Here is a 23,006-nt window from a genome sequence, read left to right on the forward strand (position 1 = left end):
TTTCCGAGCGTTGGATTGACAGAGGAGGGTCTGGTTTAACAGGTAGGCATGCATAGGCGTAACCAGGATGATCTTAAGGGGGTTACCAGGGGCGTATCAGTGGCCCGCGCAGCATGAAGCTTGCGGGGGGCCCCAATCGATCGGGGGCCCCAATCGATCAGGGGCCCCATCTTGTCGTCTGATATTATGTAAAATCTGTTATTGTTATATTATTTTACGTTGTGTGTTTAAATTCAAGAACGTAAATTTCTAAATAGGCATGTTCGGCAAGTGAATCATCTCATATTTATAAACTTAATCCTTTCCGGTCTTCCCAATTTTTAGGATGACTACAATAAACTATAATGCTTTGTACGTGACCATTGAAAGATTTGAGAATTGCAGTTTGACGAATTTTAGAACAATATTTTCTAAATCTAGAAATGAGTTTTCTCTTTACATTTAGTATTTCGATACAAGTATCGGCAGTAGTTTCCAGAGGCATAACAGAAGCTCCCGCAGCATGGGCTATCAATATTGCGTCGTCTGATTAACAGAGTATTTTTACTATTTTGTTTCCCACTCTGTATTCTCTGCATTTGTAGTTGTATATTTAATTAATAAAGATTGTCGCTCTCTGGTCCGACAAATTTACAGTAACGTTTCTTTAGTTCGACAACGTAAATATGTTAATGTCGCGGGACGCGGAAACGCATCCAACCTGCACTCTAAAATTTTTCAGAAAGTGGTAGACTAGCTCAAATGAAGCAGTGAAGATCATTTTTAAGACTTTTGTAATCATCTTCCAAAAAGGACGATGTACTGTGGAATTTTGTTCAATATTTTTCCAGTTATTTGCGAGTGAAATTGTTTATATTTCAACAAAAAAAACCCGTTTTTTAGGCGGATATTCGCAAATAACTCAAAAAATTTTATCGAATTAAATATTAAAAAAATATCTTATAAAAAAACAAAATAATGGTTTATTCATGTAGTCAAACAAGTAAAAGCAAAGTCAAACCTCATGAAAAATTGTTCTTATTTGTCCAATTCCAAATCAAATATTTCAACGTAAAATAACCAAAAAATGAAACATTTTTAGGGAAAAACTCTTAAAATTTTTTTAAATGTTTAAAAAAAAACTTTATTTTTACTTTTTATAAAAGTTTCTAGGGTAAAAACTAAGCGAGTTACGCTTAAAATAAAGTTGGCCCTTTTTTTTTGACAAAAAAAATCGTGAAAATCTTCCCTTATTTAGCACCTCAAATAATATTAATCGTAGGCGCTTTTCCATTTACTTTATGTATTGTTTATATTATCTGTAAGTTTGAGGTTCAAAGTTTTTATTTTTGAAAAAATTTGGTTTTATAGCAGAAAAAGGTTTTTTTATTTTGAAAAAATGCCCTTTCTTCAAAATCCCTTAAAAAGTATTAGTGATACAAAAAATCTCAAAAAGTAAACAAATGTAGGTTTTGCTTTTATAAATATTTAAAATTTTATTTTGTTTTTCTTTAAGACAAAAATTAGTTAAATAATGGCTGTTCAAAATTTGCATAAACTCGTGATTAGTGACTCGTTCAAGCCATTTCAACTAGAACCATTCCAAAAATAAGCACTTTAAACCAGTGAAACTTACAGGTCATAAAAAAAGTTAAGTAATTTGTAAAGCGGTAATGATTATTTTCATTTGGGGTGCTAAATAGGGGGAGATTTTCACTATTTTCTTTACCAAAACAAGGGATCAACTTTATTTTGAGTGTAACTCGCTTAGTTTTGATGCTAGGAACTTTTATAAAAAACTAAAAATAAATCCTTTTTTAAATACTTAAAACAGTTTCAAAGTGTTTTTCCCCAAGAATTCTTCATTTTTTGGTTATTTCACGTTGAAATATTCGATTTGGAATTTGACGAATAAGAATAGTTTTTCAAAAGATACTACTTTGCCTTTCCTGGGTCGATAGACATAATTTTTTATAAGCTACAGCTGGTTCCTAAAAAAACTGATACGACTCTTATTAAGATTTGATCATTTCGAGCAGTGTATAATTGGTATGGCATTATATTATGACAGACAAATAATAAAATAAACAAACAAACATAGTCCAGAGAAATAAGATTTTTCTCGTGACACATCCCCCTTCAGGCCGAAACCAAATTTTTTCAGTGGTATGGACATCTATAATAATAACCTTTATGTTTCCTGCACCCGATTTTGATGATATACATAGTTATAAACAAAAATGAAGATCAAAAAACGGTAAATTTTCGATTTTTTTGTCTATAACCAAAAATCGTCTAAAAAATTTCAATATGGCGTTCGCTTAATATGTCTATGCTTATTGGTTACTTAGAAAATTGCAAAATAAATCAAAAATTTTCAGTTTTTATAAATATAACTTATGTAAAAATGAACTTAGAACCTTCTTGTTATACGAATTGCTGAGACTTCTGGTGATTAAATTATATTTTAAATTTCAAAGCAATTGGTCAAATAGTTTAAAAGTTATTTAATTTGTTTATCCCAAATTCATTTTTTTTAACACTATAAGTTAGAAAATTATGAGGTTACAGTAAGACTTCTGACAGTTTATGGAAGAAGAACATTTATACTATTGACATATTTAAAAAAATGACAAAAAGTAATTTTAAACAGTGTAAAATTATTTTGCAAAAACACGTCGATTTTTTGCTTACTTATAAACAATTAGAATAACTTTTTAACCGTTACAACCTTGAAAAAAGCATAACTGGCTTAAAAATAGTCGCACAACCTTACGCAATAGACCATTTTGAAGGTAATTGACCTCTATTTCTACTAACTGTACCATTACATAAACCTCGAAATGCGTAGAAAAAAGTTACAGAACAATGTTTGCGAAATAATGGGGAAATGGCCCTAAAAATGCTATGAGCTGAGAATTTTGAAAAATCCTATTTCGGAAAATATAAATCCTAGTGACTTCTATTCAACGTCATTTTAAAGAGAAAGGACTGAAGTTATTTTTAGCTGAAGCAATACCAATACCTGTATCCCGGAGGAAAAAGTTATGGGGCAAAAAACAAAATTGCATTCTTTGGCGTTTTTTTCTTGATTTTCTTTTGAACATATTTTTCCAAAAAAAATATTTTTGACTCTAAAATATGATATTTCGATAGTGAATTTAACCTGGAACAATTTTCCTGTAGACGTGTTGGTACCAAAAGTGCATAGAAGTCACCCTAATTCACCCTGAGCCTAGGGCTAATTCGCCCTTTTCTCAAAAACGCACCTACTTAAATGGTAGCACTCCACGGTTTTTTAAATATAGAGGTCCGTTGACAATATGAGACAATAAAATCTCATTAACGTTGTAGTTCCTTTTAGCTCTCTTATTTTGAACATAATCAATAGCCTAGAAACAGGAATCGATATTAACCAATATCCAAAAAACAAAATTAAAATGGTATGGACACATAAATAGAATGGACCAGGGAAGACTACCAAAGCAGGTGATGGAATAAAAGAGATATGGTAAAAGAAGGAAAGGGAGGCCAAGAAAAAGATGGATCGATCAGATTATAGAAATTGACAGAGAAAAGGAAAACACATCAACAAATGAAAGTTAGCATAGGACCGGAAGAAATGGAAGATATGGATAGAGGATTAATAAAACCTCCGACTCCCCTGAGGGGCATAAAGAGTTTCGAGAAAGAAGAAGAAGTACTAGGCTATAACACACATAAGTTTTTGTTAAACAAGTCGTATTTAGTAACTTTTTTAAAGGGGCATTTAAACATTTCCAATTCTTCGGGGGAGCCGACGGAGTTTGCTACGCCACTGGGGTTACAACTTCAAAATGGCTTGATTTGTCAACAACATATAATGGTTTGAAGCGTATTGAGCTTAAAGTAGATCCCAATGGGGGGGCTCATAACCCCCAAAACCCCCGTGGTTACGCCTATGAGCATTCGGCGTAGTTTTGGCGACAAGAGGGGGTTTTAAAATATCTCTGGAATTATCTCTGGGACTACGAAGAATGAATCCTATCAGGCAGCGTTCTGGACTGAGATGTATTTTGAAGTTTCCAGACCCCTGTTTAAACATGAAAAATAAAAATAAAGAAAAATGTGAGGATCTATAAGGTCATATTAGCAGCGAATCTATTAGCATAGCAAAGATATTAATGAACAAATCGATGATATATATAGTAGATGGTTTTTTATTGATTCTACTTTTCTTATTTTAACCTTGTTTGTTTGATTAAAACACAAATTATTTAATACAGTTTATTAGAATTGCAAACTGCTATACAATATCTGATAAGTATAATAGTATTTCTATAATATAAATTTTACAACTGTAAAAGTTTTCTCTTATTTTAACTGTTAAACCTTCCTGCGAAAAGTGCTGCTCCAGAATTTTGATCTTTTATGTAGAATAGGAACGGATGATCTGCTTTAAAACTCTGTGTAGGCTCGGGTTCAACAAAGGCAGATTCCAAAAATATTCCGACTGTAAAACAGTTATAATTAGCTAACTAAACAGTTAACAGCTAGTTAAATTGTAGTTAAGATATCATGCAATGGATTGAAGAAAGAAGTGAAGGGAAAAAAAGGTGAAGTTTGGTCTATATATAAAACTTAATAAAAATATGTACAAAAAGGACCCCTTTTAACAAATTTGCATGTTGCCAGGTCCAAAACTGCGTCAAAATATTAATTGTTTAAACAATTTTTTTAAACAAATTCCAAAAATTGGTCTTTTTGCCCAGGACAAAGTTTTTTTGGGGGTTTTGGATCATTCTGAACAAAAAAGGTTTGTGGTCCCTCCGACAAATAACTTCGTCCGGAGAGAAAATACTGATTTTTGCAATTTGTTAAAAAACATGTTTAAACAATTTTTCACGCACTTGTGTACCTGGCAACATGCAAATTTATTAAAAGGGGTCCTTTTTTAGTAAGATTGTGTAAAAAAACCGAATCAGAATATTTTTTCTAGCGGATGCGCAGTGGCTTTCTGGACTAGTGAGATGTATGCTGTAGGAATAGTGATAGCATATCGGGAATGCGGTCTGCGGCTAAAATTGAAACTATGTTTATTTTTGAAGTTCGATATTTCGTTGATTATTTATTTTCTTAACTTCATCGGGAGGATATTACAAAATTAGCTAAGATATAGATACAGACATAACATTCGCAACATTATAACTTACGAACTGCTGTATTTTATTTTATAAAGCAAAATATATAAGAAAGTTACACGTCATTCTACGAACCTACAAACGGCACTGATTTCGGTCTTTTTTTCACATGCAATATTAGGGCCAACCAATATTATTATTGAACCAAATGTTAGATACTTTTAGTTTTTCAGAATTTTAAAATATTTCAATATAGGTCGCTTAACGTTGCAGGTATCTGTTTTATAATAATTATAAGTCAGTTAATCAAGAGCCAGCAGCAATTTAGGCAACAAGTATTTTAATATCTCTCAGTATAACTCAGAAGTCAGCATAGTGCTACCCTTTTTCATGTTTTTTTTTACTGGAGTCTTCTTATTTAAGAGCCATTTTGCGAGGGAGGTTTTGTCTATACTCTATGTCTTTCATCATCATTCTGTTTTCCTTATCCCTATGCGGGGTAGACTTCCCCAATTGCATTTCTCCACATAATTATATCTTGGGTCATATCAATATTAATCCCTTTTACCAATATGTCTTGCCTAATCGTCTCCCCCACGTCTTCTTTGGTCTTCCTCTCCTACTCCTTCCAGAAATCTGCACTTTAGAAATTCTTCGTATTGGGTGATTAACGTCTCGATGTTGAACATGACCAAACCATCTCAACCTATGCTCTCTCATTTTGGATTGGTGCCACACCTAGACTTCCCCTAATGTACTCATTTTTAATTTTATCCTTTTTTGTCACTCCACTCATCTATCTAAGAATTCTCATTTCCGCCACATGCACTCGTTGTTCCTCTTTCTTTTTCACTGTTTTATAGAATTTTCTCTTCAACTTCATTGGAATTTTCCTGTCAATCAGCACACCACTCGCTTCCTTCCACATTTTACCATCCAAAGATACCATTTTATTTGTAGTATCTCCATCTTTAAATGAGCATTACAAATACTCTATCTTTTTCCTACTACATAAGTTTAAAAGCTTTTTCCTCGAAAGCTTGCCTCCACTGTTTCAGTTTTTTTCTAAGTCTCTTTCACTATTTCCTACTAACACGACATCATCAGTATACATTAAGCACCATGGAATGTTACTCTGTAGTTTCGCTATTATCTGGTCCAAAACTAATCAGAGTAAATACGGACTAAGCACCGAGCCTTGGTGCAATCCTACTTTCACATGAAATTTATCAGTCTCTCCCACACCTGTCCTAACACTAGTCGTTACTCCCTCATACATATTCCTCACAATCTTTACATATTCACCAGGGACTCCTTTCTTATTGAGTGCCCACCACAGAATCTCTCGAGGAACTCTATCATATGCTTTTTCAAGATCAATGAATCATTCTACCGCATACTTTTAAGCCATACGGACGTGTCTAGTAGTAATCGTATTTGGTTTAATAGCTTGTTAATTAGTTCTAGTTTTTTCTTTTTGTTTTGGTGATCGTTTAAAAATAAATACATAAATTGTGTGTTTTTAAATAAATAGACCCCGTAATGGGGGATAAAAATTTAAAGACGTCCTCTTTGACGAAAGAAATTGATATGGACGTGTCTAGTGGAAATAGTGTATTGGAAACTAGTGGTGAAACAACTCAGGAAAAAGATGATTTGCAGTCCAAGGAAAAGGAGATAAAGCATTTTAATTTGCAGTCAGATAAGTACAATTTAAATAATATCTGGGTATATATTGAAAGAATTGGTGATTTAAGTAATTTATCAAGATTACACCCCATGGTTTTAGGGGATTTATTATTTAAAAAGTTAAAATTTACTCACATACAGCAAATACGCAGTATTGGGAAGAATAGGATAAAAGTCTTATTAAATTCTCGTTTAGATGCTAACAACTTAGTAAATAATAAGTCTCTAAAAGAACATAATTTGCGAGCTTATATACCAAATCACTTGTTAGAAGTGAAAGGGTTGGTAAGAGACGTGGATACGACGTTTGATGTTAATTATCTTTTAGAGAATATTGAATGCACGTCAAAAGTTTTAAATATATACAGAACAAAACGTAGGATTCAAAAAGAGAGTACAATAGAATATGTAGATAAGAAAACTGTAGTCATTACTTTTGAGGGAAATATTCTACCCAGTTTCGTTGCTTTCAATCGTGTTTATTTTCCTGTTGAGCATTTTGTTGGTAGGGTTGTTCAATGTTACCGGTGCCTCAAATTTGGGCACGTCTCTAAGCAGTGTAAAAGCTCACAGGAATCCTGTATACAGTGTGGTGAAATAAAAAATCCAGATCATAAATGTGAGAAAAGTATGTTTTGCATTCACTGTAAAAATAGTAATCATGTAACAATATCTAAAAACTGCCCTTTTTATGAAAAGCAGAAGAAAATCAAGACCATTATGATAGAGCAAAAAACTACCTTTTTAGAAGCAAAATTATATTGCGAAAATTCATTCTCCGGCCAAATCAGTCACAATCCTTTTTCTGTTCTTTCAAGTTATGATAAAGAATTTCCCACACTCCCTGTAAATAACAATAATGTTTCTTTAAATCGGCCTAATATAAGTATGAAACAAACCCAATTTTCAACACACCGTCAAACTATTTCTAGTAGTGAAAACCTTCCTACAGCAAAGAAAAGAAAAGCCAACACCCCTCCTATGCAATCACCAGCACATCAACCACTTTTTCCATTCACATTTGGACCTTCACAACCCTTACCTCCTAACCCATACAAACCAAACTATGGAAAAACTGACAACAAAAATGAATTAGCTAAATGTGTGTCATCTTTTATAATCAATCTTTTAAGTAACATTCGTACATTGGAAGACATAAAAACAATAGACGATAAAACAATAATTTCAGGTTTAGAACAAGTATTGGATAAAGTAGATAATAGTAAATTTTAATGTCTCTTAAAAATACTTTTAAAATAAGTCAATGGAATGCTAAATCTGCGGTTGCCAATAAAGGTAGCTTAATGAATTATTTAAACAAAGAAAAAATAGATATTCTCCTCTTAAGTGAAACATGGTTTAAAAGAAATTTGCAGTATCGATTTAATGGTTACAATCTTATCAGAAATGATCGCCAAGATGGTTTTGGCGGTGTGGGTATATTAATTCATAATTCAATTTCTTTTAGTGAATTCAACTTAAATTGTAATTTTAATAAGGATATTCAAGTTTGTGGTACAAAGATTAAATATGCAAAAAGTGAATTAAGCATATTATCTATATACAGATCACCTAAAAGTAAGAGCACAGTAGATGATTGGAAAAATATTTTTTCGGAAGTCAGTAAACCAGCAATTATAGGTGGAGACTTCAACGCACATCATGCAATCTGGGGATCGACTTTTAATGACGCAGTTGGAAAACAACTCATAACAGTTGCAGATGACTTGGATTATATAGTAATGAATAATGGTCAACCAACTATTTTTACCCGACCTGACCAAAATACTTCAGCCATTGATGTAACTTTTGTTTCGCCTGAACTAACTAGTAAAATAAACTGGTCCGTCTATCCTGACACTTTAGGTTCAAACCATTTTATCATCAACATGGAAATAAATTGCCAGAATAAAAATGAGGAGATTAATCCCGCGAGCAAGTGGAACGTAAAAAAGGCCAACTGGTATTTATATACATCTTGTGTAGAACAATTTTTTGATAAGCAATACCAAATGGAAAATATATCAGAAAAATACAATTTCTTAATAGATGGGATCAACCAGGCAGCAGAAATTTCAATTCCACGGTACAAACCTTTTAAAAACCAAATTCGAACCCCTCCCCCCTGGTGGAATAGAGATTGTGACAAAATCATCAGTGAGAGACAAGCATCACTTTCAAATTATAAACACAATTCGAATTTTGAGAACTATTTGAAATGCCAAGAGACCATCGCAAACGGTAAGAAAAAACTGAAATCAATCGCAAAACAAAGTTGGAAAAATTTTGTCTCCACCCTTAACAAAAATACTCCATCATCATCCTTATGGAATCAAGCCAGGAAAATAAACAGAAAACCAATATCGAATACAAAATGCTTTGACAGTACATTAGAGGAAGAATTTTTTGACCAGATAGCACCACCATCTGTTAAACCACGAGAAATTATAATACCTACTACAAAAAATAATGAAAAGGAATTTTTACTAGAACCATTTAAAATTGCTGAGTTAGAATATGCACTCAAAAACAGATGCAACACAAGCCCAGGACTAGACAATATTAAATATCCTATGATTCAATTTCTTCCTAAAATTGCTAAACTCTTTTTATTAGATATATTTAACGACATAATTATTAATAATTCAGTTATTTATGAATTTAAAGAAGTAATTATTATTCCTATTCTCAAACCAGGTAAAAATTCCAACTTAGCAGATTCGTACAGACCCATTTCCCTTATGTCTTGTTTACTAAAAACATTAGAACGAATGATCAAACATAGACTAGAATGGTGGTTAGATAGGAATAACTTACTTCCAGAATTTCAATTTGGATACAAAAAAGGATGTGGTTCTATAGACGCTATTGCTACATTAGTAACAGACATTCAGGATACATTTACCAATAATACATATCTACCTACAATATGTTTAGATATAGAAGGTGCATATAATAGTGTGTGTCTTGACATCCTAATGGAAAGAATGATTAGAAATTTTCACATACCAGCTGCATTAGCGAAAACCATACTCAACTTTTACACTTGCAGAAAAATTTATCTGAGATCTAATAATAACAGACTGATAGGTCCTCGATATAATAACCTAGGACTTCCACAGGGGTCAGTTTTAAGCCCTCTATTATTTAATCTGTATACAGCTGACTTGCACAATATTTCAATGGTAAATAACAGCTTTAATATAATACAATATGCTGATGATTTTCTGATATACTCATCTTCCAAATCATACGAAAAGTGCATACAAATTTTAGGAAAAATGGACGACTTCTCTAATAGCTGGTTCAAAGAAAATGGATTTGAAATAGCACCGAGCAAATCCAGTATATGTATTTTCACGAGACATAATCTCCCAAAAATAGACAAAATAACAGTAAGCAGTCGTGACTATAATTTCTGTGCCTCAATTAAATATTTAGGGATGATTCTTGACCGTAAATTAACTTGGAAGCTACACATCGAATTCATGTTAAACAGATGCAACAAGGGATTAAATTTCCTTAAAGCAATTTCTAAAACTTGGTGGGGAGCCGATGTAGAAACGGCATTGCTTTTTTATCGATCGTACATAAGATCAATCATCGATTATGGATGTGTTTTGTATGGTTCAGCAGCTAAGTATATCTTGGGAAAAATAGATGTGTTTCAAAATACAATATTACGTATTTGCCTGGGTACTATGAAGTCAACTCCAACCAATTCGTTATATGTTGAATCTCTCGAATTTCCATTGAGATATAGAAGACAATATCTTAGTCAAAAATTTCTGATTAATATTTGTCATAGAAACCCCTCTCTCTACTCCAATATTAGCAAACTTAATAATGCAGATTTAATAAATAAATATTGGATCCACAAGAACTCCCCTCCACTTTGTGAGGCTTTTAGGAATCTCTCATATTCTGATTACACCAACTCACATACATATAACAGCTCAAACTTTGAAGATTTTGATGCTTTTTTTCAAACTATTACGGTAATTAAACCAAGGTACCATGTAAATACTGCAATTAGCTTCAATATTTTAAGAAATTTATTAGAAAACTGGCCAGAATCAACAGTTATTTACACAGATGCATCAAAGTCTTCTTTTGGCACTGGATGCGCTTTTTATATCCCCTCAAAAAGTATAGAAAACATGTTTACACTGGATAATAATTTTTCAATTTTTACTGCTGAAGCCATAGCAATTTATGAAGCATTAAAGTATTTTAAGAGTTCCAATGACAGCTCCGCAACAATTTCGTCTGATTCTTTGTCGGTTCTTTTAGCCATTGAGACTATGTTTTTACCCAGTAAAAACACAAATATTTACATTCTTCTAATTAAAAAAATTATTTTTGAATTACACCATGAGCAAAGAACAGTTAGATTTTTGTGGATTAAAGCTCACATAGGGCTCGAGTATAATGAGCATGTAGATATATTAGCTAAGAAAGCCATTGCTTCTGGTGTGAAAACAGATTATAAGCTCTGCATTCCAGATTTATTTATAAAAATCAAGAATGATCTAAAGAAACAGTGGAAACAAGAATATTATGAATATAGTCAACACTCCAAGTCACAATATGCACTGATACAACCCACAATCCCGAGTGAATTTTGGTTTAAAAATTACTCTGTCCCACGTAGATACATTACATCTATAATCAGAATGAGATCTGGACACGCGTGTTATCCAGCCCATCTAGCAAAACTTAGAATTTTAAGTTCCAATTTATGTGAAGATTGTCAAAAAGAAGCAGATTTAAACCATATTTTCTTTGAATGTACAAAATATATACAACAAACTGATGACTTAATAAAAAATTTAATCAAACATAAAATCCTTCCTCCCTATAACATTTGCTACCTTTTGTCATTAAATAATAAAACCGTATATGACTATTTAACAGAATTCATTTCAAAAAGTAACCTTCACTTGTGAGCACAGTTAAACTAGTAACCTTTGTTTTACCCCATTTGTTTAAAACCTTCTTTCCGTGACCCAGTCTAGTTTGTGTATTAATTTAATGTCTTGATGGGTCCCTAGACGAGAAGCGAGTAACCATGTTATTCCTTACTGATAATCAAATAGGTATAGTGATAATTACTTTCTTTTCTTTGCTTTAGGAAGAACTTAAAAAAGTTGTGACTGGCTGAATGGCAAAAGCCTATGCCAAAAAAAAAAAAAAAATCAATGAATACCATATAAGCGTTTGTTCCTTTACTCCTATATTTTTCCATCAACTGCCTTATAATGAAATGCATCAGTTGTTCGTCTGCTCTATGTCTGCATCGTCTACTCTATGTCTCTATCCTTAAATATTTCCCTTCATAATCAATTGCAGCCAGTTAAATCTCTCTCCATGTGTACCTAATACGTCCGAGATATTCCAATTTTCTTGGTTGTATTTAAGATTTACATTTTATTATTCGTCTTTCTTAGAACCTCTTTGTTTGTGACGTGCTCTCGAATTTTCTGTACTCCCACAGCTCGAATGATTCCAGTTTTAGATGCCGCATCCAAGGTCCAAGCTTCCATTCTATCAAACAAAGTAGAGAAAACGTAGCACCTAGCCAACCTAACTCTTCGCTCCAACTTCAAATCTCTTGTGCAGAGCAATCTTCTCATTTTGTTAAAATTTGCTCTAGCCTTTTCTATCCTAATTTTGATTTCCTGGATGGAGCCGTTTATGGGGTGTGATCATTATTCCAATCATTATTGTAGTAAAAGACAATAAATAATCTTATAAACTTTTTCTTAAAATCGATATTCAAAATTTAATATTATTATCGGATATACACTGATTGTAAATATTTTAATCTTATAAAATGTTGAATCTTCCAGCGAATAAAGTTACTCCTGAACCATGTTCCTTTATGTAGAAAAAGAATGGGTGATCTGCTTAAATTATATTGTGGATCAGGCTCAATAAATGCAGATTCCACTATTCCAACTGTAAAACATTAAAAATGTACGTGAAATAAAGATTATAAATATAAAATAAGAGTGAAGTATAATATTACAAAAAGCAAAATTTAACTATTTTTAAATACATAAAGGTATCTACTAACCGAAAAGAATAAGAAGAGAAAATGTTGCACAGCTTACAAGAAGGTTACATATGTTACAAACAGTTAGAGCAGAAAAAGAATGAATAATAAGGCTTAAAACATCCACCCTCATACACCCTCAAAACAAAACTGTCGGCAACTACCTCGAACCTATATTATTTTTAACTTTTAGCTTTTGATAAAACATAACGTCAACAACAACTTGGCGGTTACACATTCTTCGACACAATTTCGTTTCCATCTTAAACTTTTTGAAAACAATTTCCTGAGTGGATATCGAAACATCAAAACTTTTGAGTAAAAATTTAATTATCATTACAATCAGCTGCATTTAATTCCATATAAACTTAAGAGAAAAAGTTGTTAGGAGGTAGTCGCAAAATTTCACCTTCAATGCTTTTTAAATCTATTCATTTTTTCGAATCCTGGGAATTCTGATAAGCATTTTTGAAAAATTTAAACGCAATATGAAAGATTACGTATATCGCCGAGGGCCGAAAGTCCCTGAAAACTCCTATAACGTTTATTTTAACACGTTACAGGCATAAAAAAGAGATTATTTCATAATTCATATTTCATATTCATAGGAGCTTCTGACCAATAGAAAGCTACAGAAATAAAAATTAAACTGATTATTTTTGAATGATTTTAACTTCCAATCGTATAGTAAGATATTTGATCACGTGTTTAATTCTGTCCAATCAGATTAAAATTATACTGAGAATTATCTACTGTAGAAAATTACCGATATAATTTTTTTAAGTAGATTGTTTCTGTTTAATGGCAACCAGTTACCTAGTTTTGACAACTGTCACATTTAAGAAAATATCCATAATATACGTATTAAAAAATAATCTTACGAATATCACACGACAGCAAGAATAAATAAGAAAATAATGCTTCATTTTTACTCAAATTTGTTGTCATTGAGCAATAGCCACTCGAGCCCTGTGGGCTCTCGTTTCTATTTCCAGACAACAAATTTTCGAAAAACTGTCGCATTATTTTCAATTTATTCTCACCCTCTTGTGATATTATACCCGATAATTTTTGATTATTTCATTCATAGGAGATTCTGACCAATAGAAAGCTACATAAATCTAAATTAAATCGATAATTTTTGATAATTTCCCGTCGTCAAGTATATTACGTCAAATGCCCTTCGTTGCTACGAAAAAATACATTCAGTGACATGCATGACAATTTTTTAAAAATTATAAAAGTGATGACTTTCAACCGTAAAATATTTATAACTGTGTGTTTAATTGTACTAATTTGTACTTACATAAATGAATTACAATAAAATTTTGGTTTTGAACAGCTTTATTCATGAAATAATGGCAACAAATTGCACTCGATCTCTAAAATTAATATAGAATTTTTGCACTCGTGACACTTTTGACATAATTTCACTCATTAAAACTGTCAAAGTGTCACTCGGGAAAAATTCAATAATTTCAGAGCTCTTGTGCAATTACTACTGATTATTTCATTCATAGGATATTCTGACCAATAAAAAGCTACAGAAATCTGAATTAAATCGATAATTTTTGATAATCTCCCGTCGTTAAGCATATTACGTCAGATGCCCTTCGTTGCTACGAAAAAATACATTCAGTGACATTGATGACAATTATTAATGTTTTAAAAATTATAAAAGTGATGACTTTCAATCGTCAAATATTTATAAAAACTGTATGTTTAATGGTACTTTCATAAATAAATTACAATAAAATTTTGGTTTTGAACAGTTTTATTCATGAAATTATCGCAACAAATTGCACTCGACCTCTGAAATTAATATATAATTTTTGCTCTCGTGACACTTTGACATAATTTCACTCGCCTTCGGCTCGTGAAATTAAAACTGTCAAAGTGTCACTCGGGAAACATTCAATAATTTCAGAGCTCTTGTGCAATTACTACTGATAATTTCCCGTCGTCAAGTATATTACATCAGGGGCCCTTGTTGCCAAGAAAAAATACATTCAGTGACATTAATGACAATTAATGTTTTAAAAATTATAAAAGTGATGACTTTCAACCGTCAAATAATTATAACAACTGTGTGTTTAATTGTACTAATTTGTACTTACATAAATAAATTACAATAAAATTTTGGTTTTCAACAGTTTTATTCATGAAATAGTCGCAACAAATTTCACTCCATCTCTAAAATTAATATAGAATTTTAGAGCTCTTGTGCAATTACTACTGAAAATTTAGTGTAATTTTTAATTTCAAATATCTCATTCAAAAGAAGGTTTTTGTTAATTCTAGGGTACTTTTGGCCGTCTGTAATAATGTATTCTTTCATTTTGCGATTAAATTTTTCAAAAATATTTTTTAGTTTTCTCAGGATTCGACAAAAATTAATGCATTGAAAAAGCATTGGAGCCTAAATTTTGCACCTACACCCTAAAAGAAACATATCGATTTAAACTAAAAAAGTGTGTTTTAAATTAACAATATCTAATTATTGGAGCAAACATAAATAAAAAACCTGTGGACATCTTATTCTTAATTTTTTTTTTTTTCAGGGCAAAAAATAAGAAAAACAAATTGGTTTTAAGCCTACATATAGGATAAAGAGTTATACATTTGTTAAATCTATATTTATTGTGTATTTATTTCCTTATACATAATATCCGTATCCACATTATCATCATATAGAGTTATAGAGGTATGTCTATTAATTATAGTTAGGGTTAGAACAGACAAAAATAGTACAGAAAATTGAGTAGCGAGATTTTACAAGAATTTTCTCATTTAGTAGATCAAAGACAAAATATCCAAAATATTTATTTTCAAAGGTTTCATCAGATTAAAGAGATGGTTTAAAGTGAGGGTTAAAGAAGAAACTTTTATTATCAATATATATATAAAATTTAGGGATGTCAGAAAATGGGAAAATGTATAAGAAAGAACGTTGACAAAGTGCAGTTGGTTGACAGTTATGTTGTGCGAAAGAAAAATACAGTTGAACATAATAATATGCAATTGGATTATGTCCTATTAAAACTGCGATAAACAAATTTAAAGTAATCCAGATGAGACACCTATTGATTGATTCTTATATCTATCTTGAAATGAGAATAATACTTCTAGAATTCTAGAGTAATAATGTAAGATTAAAATCATCCCCCATGAACAGTTATTGAGTAATAATTATATAGTTTAGATTAGATACAACTTATATAACTCAAGCAGTTGTATAGAAGAGTAGTTAGAAAAACAACTGTGATTCACTTTATAACAATGGAACAATCTCTTCCTTATGGAAGAGATTACGTCAAAGAATAGGAAAGCAACAAGAAACATGCCAAATAAACATGAAACTTCTGAGTATAAAAGTTGGTTAACACCTTTTTAAGGATCGAGGTGAACTGTTTTTCTTTATTTCAATAAAACGCAAAGTAAAGTATACAATTTTCACTAAAACTAAAACAAGATATGGCTAATATTGGCTGGCTAAATACTGTATTGTGCATAATAATTGGGACAATCTAATTACATTGACAAGATTTAACCCAAACAACCTCAAAAATACTAGTGAGAAGGCTCTATCCATATATATTTCCTGAATTAAAGGCATTTTTTAATAAAAATGCATAAGAATCTTCAAATATGTGAAATTAACAAGATTTGACAAATAGGTGCAACCTGAACATATTTAGTTACTGGGAATGCTCTAACATTCTAACTACATTATGTGTTATGAATTTTTTAATGACAATTCAGAAGAATCTGCTTACTGATAAAGTTACTAAAATTAATAAGATTCAGTCCAAAACGTATTTAAGAAATCACATGTCAAACAGTATCATGTTTATTTCTAACAGTATTATTGTATTTAAATATATATTTTTAAATATTTCAATATGGAATTTGTCCAAATCCATATGCATCTGTTTGTTTGTTTGCCCCAATTAACTTCCACGATATTGTATATCTGGTAATTTTGAACTAATACAAATACTATAATAATAAATTATTAACCCGGGATCGGTCGCGTTGTAAGAAAAAATCTAACATTTTATTCTTTTCCGTGATAATTTGATAAAAAATTTAGCAACATAGCTTTACACTCGCAAGTGTCTTGAGGAGGAGTGTATAATGCACATATTAAAGTGTACCGGACACTATAACTAAGTATGAATAGCATTGATTTTTGTGAGATAAAATCTATAGTCCAAGTAATGAAGCTGAAAATAGGACAAAACCTCGCAATTTTTACAGAATGGATAGATTTGCTTGAAAATTTGAGAATAAGTATTGGATAGTCCAAGGATGAAAATCTATATGATGCCGAAAGGCGCTTTTACCATGGGGGTGGTTCCCACCCCATCTCGGGGGCGGAAATTTTTTATTATATTTTGACCGCAGAAGTTAATAAAAACATTCATTCTAAGCAAAAAACGTTCTATACATTTTTTCGATAAAATTAATAGTAGTTTTTGATTTATTTGCCAGCAAAAATGTTAGTTTTATATCGAAAAAATCAATGTTTTTAATGTTTAAATTTTCTGCTAATAAACTCCAAAAATTGTTGTTTTATGAAAACAACTTTACTTAACAAAAATGTACCATTTGAAAAAATAAACAAAACCGTCCTTTTTAGTTTTTTTTAAGACCAATAGTAATCGAGCTATATTTTATTATATGTTAGCTCTTCTTCGTCAAATGATAAATATTGTAGTTTCAGAATCAAAAAACGGGAAAACTATGCATTTTTCGAGGATAACTTGTTTAAACTAATTTAAAGTATATAAAAATATCCATCTTCAGAAATAAAAAAGTCTCTAGCTCAAAAATTAAGTGACTTATAATGAAAAGAATGTCAGTCCCTATTTTTTTCAGCGAAAAAGTGATCGTTAGCAACCTCCTAATCACCACCCTAATTAAAATTAGTCTGTACCTTATTTGGACTTCTTTATTTATGTATTATTAATAGGTTCTAGAAATTTGACCGGCTTAGAATAATTAGTTTTTAAAAAAATGGGGTTAAAAGCGAATAACGAATTTTTGTAGTTTGGAAAAAATGTCTTTCCTTCAGAAAAGAAAAATTAGCATCAGAGATACGAAAAAATATTGAAATATGAGATTGTAGCTTATTTAATTCTCAAGAACCTGGTTTGCAAAAATTTTTCTACAGCAAAAATTGAGTGAGCTATTGACAATTAAATCTTAGAATATGCAAAAACCACCTTTACCAACCCTTTCAAAGTCACCTCATTTTGTGAGTGAGGACTTTAAAAAGATTTTATATTAGTAGACTTATAGATCTTGTAAAAACTTATAAAATTATTTTTTACCAAACGTTCTAAAATAAAAAATAAAAAAGTTACGGTTAAAAAATCAATATATTTTTTTGAAAAAAAAAGGAGGATCCAATTATTGGAAGCATAATAATGTAAGTTAGTGGTGTTTTTAGTAATTGGCCTTATTAATTCTTATTTTTTTTGTGTATTATTAATAGATTCTATAAGTTGGACTAGCGTAGATTAATTAGTTTTAAAAAACTGGAGTTAAAAGCGAATAACGAATTTTTGTAGTTTGGTAAAAAATGCCATTTTCTTCAGAATAGAAAAATTAGCATCAGATATACGAAAAAATGTTTAAACATAAAATTGTAGGTTATTTAATTACCAAGAACCTGGTTTGAATAAAATTTTTCCACTGCAAAAATTGAGTGAATTGTAGATAAGTATATTGAAAAACATTGATTTTTTCGGTAACACTTTCGATAGCGAATAAATCGAACATCGTGAATATAGAACATTTTTTGCTTAGAATGAATGTTTTTATCAACTTTTGCGGTCAAAATATAATAAATAATTTCCACCCCCAGATGGGGTGGCATCCACCCCCATGGTAAAGGCGCCCTACGGCATCATATAAATTTTGATCCTTGGACTATCCACTACTTATTCTCAAATTTTCAAGAAATTCGATCGATTCTGTAAAAATTGCGAGGTGAAAAGCTTCGGTTACTGGACTACTAACGACGCGACTGAAAACTTACCTATCTAGGTCAAAATTTTCAAGTATAATTGTCTAGTATAGTAGTGTGTCAAGAGTCTTTTTGTACTCAAATATCTATACATATCTAAACGATCTCTATATTAACCATAAATTAACGTTGTATGCACTTTGCGCAAAAATTATCTCAACATACCAGCGGAATTACATATTCGAGGATAACTTGTTTAAACTAATTTAAAGTATATAAAAATATCCATCTTCAGAAATAAAAAAAGTCTCTAGCTCAAAAATTAAGTGACTTATACTGAAAAGAATGTCAGTCCCTATTTTTTTCATCGAAAAAGTGACCGTAAGCAACCTCCTAATCACCACCCTAATTAAAATTAGTCATGGACCTTATTTGGACTTCTTTATTTATGTATTATTATTAGGTTCTAGAAGTTTGACCGGCGTAGAATAATTAGTTTTTAAAAAAATGGAGTTAAAAGCGAATAACGAATTTTTGTAGTTTGGAAAAAATGTCTTTTCTTCAGAAAAGAAAAATTAGCATCAAACATACGAAAAAATATTTAAATATGAGATTGTAGATTATTTAATTCTCAAGAACCTGGTTTGCAAAAATTTTCTCTACAGCAAAAATTGAGTGAGCTATTGACAATTAAAACTTGTAAGAACTTGCAAAAACCACCTTTACCAACCCTTTCAAAGTCACCTCATTTTGTGAGTGAGGACTTTAAAAAAGATTTAATATTAGTAGACTTATAGATCTTGTAAAAACGTATAAAATTATTTTTTACCAAACGTTCTAAAATAAAAAATAAAAAAGTTACGGTTAAAAAATCAATATATTTTTTTGCAAAAAAAAAGGTAGATCCAATTATTGGAACCATAAGAACCAAAATAATGTAAGTGAGTGGTGTTTTTAGTAATTGGCCTTATTCATTCTTATTTTTTTGTGTATTATTAATAGATTCTAGAAGTTGGACTAGCGTAGATTAATTAGTTTTAAAAAAACTGGAGTTAAAAGCGAATAACGAATTTTTGTAGTTTGGTAAAAAATGCCATTTTCTTCAGAATAGAAAGATTAGCATAGAGATACGAAAAAATGTTTAAACATAAAATTGTAGGTTATTTAATTACCAAGAACCTGGTTTGAATAAAATTTTTCTACGGCAAAAATTGAGTGAATCGTAGATAAGTATATTGAAAAACATTGATTTTTTCGATAACACTTTCGATAGCGAATAAATCGAACATCGTGAATATAGAACATTTTTTGCTTAGAATGAATGTTTTTATCAACTTTTGTGGTAAAAATATCATAAAAAATTTCCACCCCCAGATGAGGTGGCAACCACCCCATGGTAAAAGCGCCCTTCGGCATCATATAGATTTTGATCCTTGGACTATCCACTACTTATTCTCAAATTTTCAAGCAAATCGATCCATTCTGTAAAAATTGCGAGGGTGAAAAGCTTCGGTTCCTGGACTACTAACGACGCGACTGAAAACGTACCTATCTAGGTCAAATATTTCAAGTATAATTGTCTAGTATAGTAGTGTGTCAAGAGTCTTTTTGTACTCAAATATCTATACATATCTAAACGATCTCTATATTAACCATAAATTAACGCTGTATGCACTTTGCTCAAAAATTATCTCAACATACCAGCGGAATTACATATTGTGGTGACATTTAAGTGCTTGTTCCGTTTCTTTGTACATGTTATCATTTATTTTAATGTTCGTTCCGTTTTCGTTTATCTCTCGAGTTTTCATTTAAATGTATATTCTTTTATTATTTGTTAGCACTAGGTGTTTTTAACATAAAAAGTAAACAAAATACTATAACCTCTTCAGCCCCAAGAAAAAAGTTTTTGTTATTTTAAAAATATTTTCTATTTTCTCTTCTCATTTGTGAAAACAATAAACGAAAATCTATAAAAACTATAATAAAATTATTTGACAAACATAATATGACATGTCCAGCATAATGGACATCAGGACTTAGGTTTCATATAATTTAAGTATGAAACTGAAAAAACATTCTGGTTGAGGAGAAATACACATATACATTTTGCATTCTGTACCAAAGAATCTCGTCTTCTTAGTTCATCCAAGCGGTTTAGGCAACGCGATAAGATTTTCTATTGCTGAGGGCAATAGAAATTTCTTTCTACAGCATATTCGCAAATGGTCATGGCATCTATAGGCGGTAACTGGTAAACTGTAGATCTTTTTACAGGAATTATGGGCACCTCATCTTCAGATGTCTCCGGTTTTCTTGAAATAGACGCACTAGCTTGTCTCCCACTGGCAGGCTTACCACCTAGAGCTAGTGACCTTCCAACATACAGCTTAAATTCCTGTAAATATATTTCCTTTGATCATTATCGCTATCTTCACTGATGAAAAAATCGTAATCTGTCAAAATAGCCTCCAATTCACTTTCCATCAATATCCTTTTACTCTCTGTAACTAAACTTAAAAAATGTGAGTATGGTAACATATTTGGCTAACTCAGTCCCAATGTCCAAAATGCTGGACAAAAAGTTTAGAGGACCGCTAACGTGTCCAGTTGTAATTATTTTCAAATATATATTTACCACAAATACGTCCAATGATCAAGTAACATACAGTAAAAACAGTCAATACTTTAAAGTACAGAAAAACACTACAACTTACTATATTTTTGTAGAGCCGTCATCATAACTTAAAAAGTTTCACCACATGTAACAACAAACTACCGAGGTAGGCGCTGTTGTCGAATTTTTCAAATGAGTAAATTTGATAAATAGGAAGTCCAATATGCTGCAATATAGGACGCAACGATGCCCAACCCGAATAGTAACCGTGTAATAAATTAGTAAACATTGTCCAGCCGGCTGGACTTATGGACTGAGGAGGATAAAATGAAGATTTGTTTTAAATAGATACGAGTATTGTTAGACAAAAATTAACGCGCGATCGTGTGACAAAAAAGAGCGCGACTGTTCCCAGGTTAATAATTATTATCCTATCCCTATCCTATTACATTTTTTTAAGAACTCTTGAATCGCCCTGTAAAAAGGGTTACGCCAGAGGTATTTTCTCTTATGTAAAATATAAATGGATGGTCTGCTACGAAATAAAATTTGGGTCTTGGTGGTAATGAAAATCCAGCTATACCAACTGAAAATAAATATAATTTCACGTAAGTATTAATAAATAAAAGTACTAAAACAACTTCCTCCTAAGGCCATTATTATGCTAACAGTAATATTTAATCGCATGCTAAGTTTATCATACTTTCCAAAAATATGGAAATTTGCAGAAATCATAATGATCCTTAAGCCAGGCAAAGCGCCCAATGAAGTAACATCTTATCAACCCATCAGCCTACTCCCAATATTTAGCAAAGTTTTTGAAAGATTTCTGCTATAAAGAATATACGCAGATCATGAATTCCTAATATTACTACCAGAACATCAGTTTGGTTTTCGGGAAAATCACTCTACTACACAACGAGTCCATCAAATAGTAAATGAAATATCAAAAACACTCGAAGAAAAGAAATACTGCAACGCTGTATTCCTAGATATCTCACAAGCGTTTGACAAAGTTTGGCACAGAGGTCTGCTTTACAAAGTAAAATTAGCACTACCTAGTAACTATTTCCTCCTAATCAAATCCTACTAATCAAATAGATATTTTTCAGTAAAATTCAAAGACCAACAATCCAGCCTCTGTCCTATTAACTCCGGAGTTCCGCAAGGTAGTGTTCTCGGGCCGCTGCTTTTCTCACTCTACACAGCCGATATACCAGAGTTTCATAATACTACGATCGCATCGCTTCCTTTGCTGATGACGTAGCAATACTAGCGGTAAATAAAGATCACATACAAGCCTCACAAGACCTGCAACACCATCTGGACATACTCAGTGAACGGTAAACAAAATGGCGAACAAAAGTAAATAAAACAAAATCATCTCAAATAACGTTTACAAACCGCCACAACACATGGCCACCTGTAAGAAGAATGGAAAATGTACGAATACCACCAGTAACAGACGCTAAATACCTTGGCCTCCATCTTGACCAACGTCTTACTTGGAAAAAACATATACAGACCAAAAGAAGACAACTAGACTTAAAATTTCGGCAAATGTATTGG

General features: G+C 31.4%; 1 protein-coding gene and 1 long non-coding RNA gene across 14 annotated transcripts in view; both read right to left on the reverse strand.

Moving 5' to 3' along the window:
* The window catches only part of LOC114333727 (alaserpin), a 305,048-nt gene that overhangs the window by 57,525 nt on the left and 224,517 nt on the right, over positions 1–23,006 (reverse strand). For 2 of the 13 annotated variants that reach the window (XM_028283673.2, XM_028283705.2), the window contains one exon: positions 12,535–12,749. The exons of 8 other annotated variants lie outside the window; for them this stretch is intronic. In XM_028283673.2, the coding sequence (XP_028139474.1) occupies positions 12,583–12,749 (167 nt within the window). In that variant the 3' untranslated portion in view covers positions 12,535–12,582. Of the gene's footprint in view, positions 1–4,231; positions 4,472–12,534; positions 12,750–21,886; positions 22,024–23,006 lie in introns of those variants that run through there. 3 more of the 13 variants (XM_028283699.2, XM_028283694.2, XM_050642954.1) reach the window with 3 other exon arrangements.
* LOC126879738 (uncharacterized) lies at positions 13,159–21,880 on the reverse strand. Its single transcript, XR_007696232.1, has 2 exons — positions 19,460–21,880; positions 13,159–17,997 (listed from the first exon to the last, which is right to left on the reverse strand). It is a non-coding gene; the product is annotated as an uncharacterized LOC126879738 (long non-coding RNA).

Source organism: Diabrotica virgifera, chromosome 2, assembly GCF_917563875.1.
Source record: "Diabrotica virgifera virgifera chromosome 2, PGI_DIABVI_V3a".
Taxonomy (NCBI): Eukaryota; Metazoa; Arthropoda; class Insecta; order Coleoptera; family Chrysomelidae; genus Diabrotica; species Diabrotica virgifera.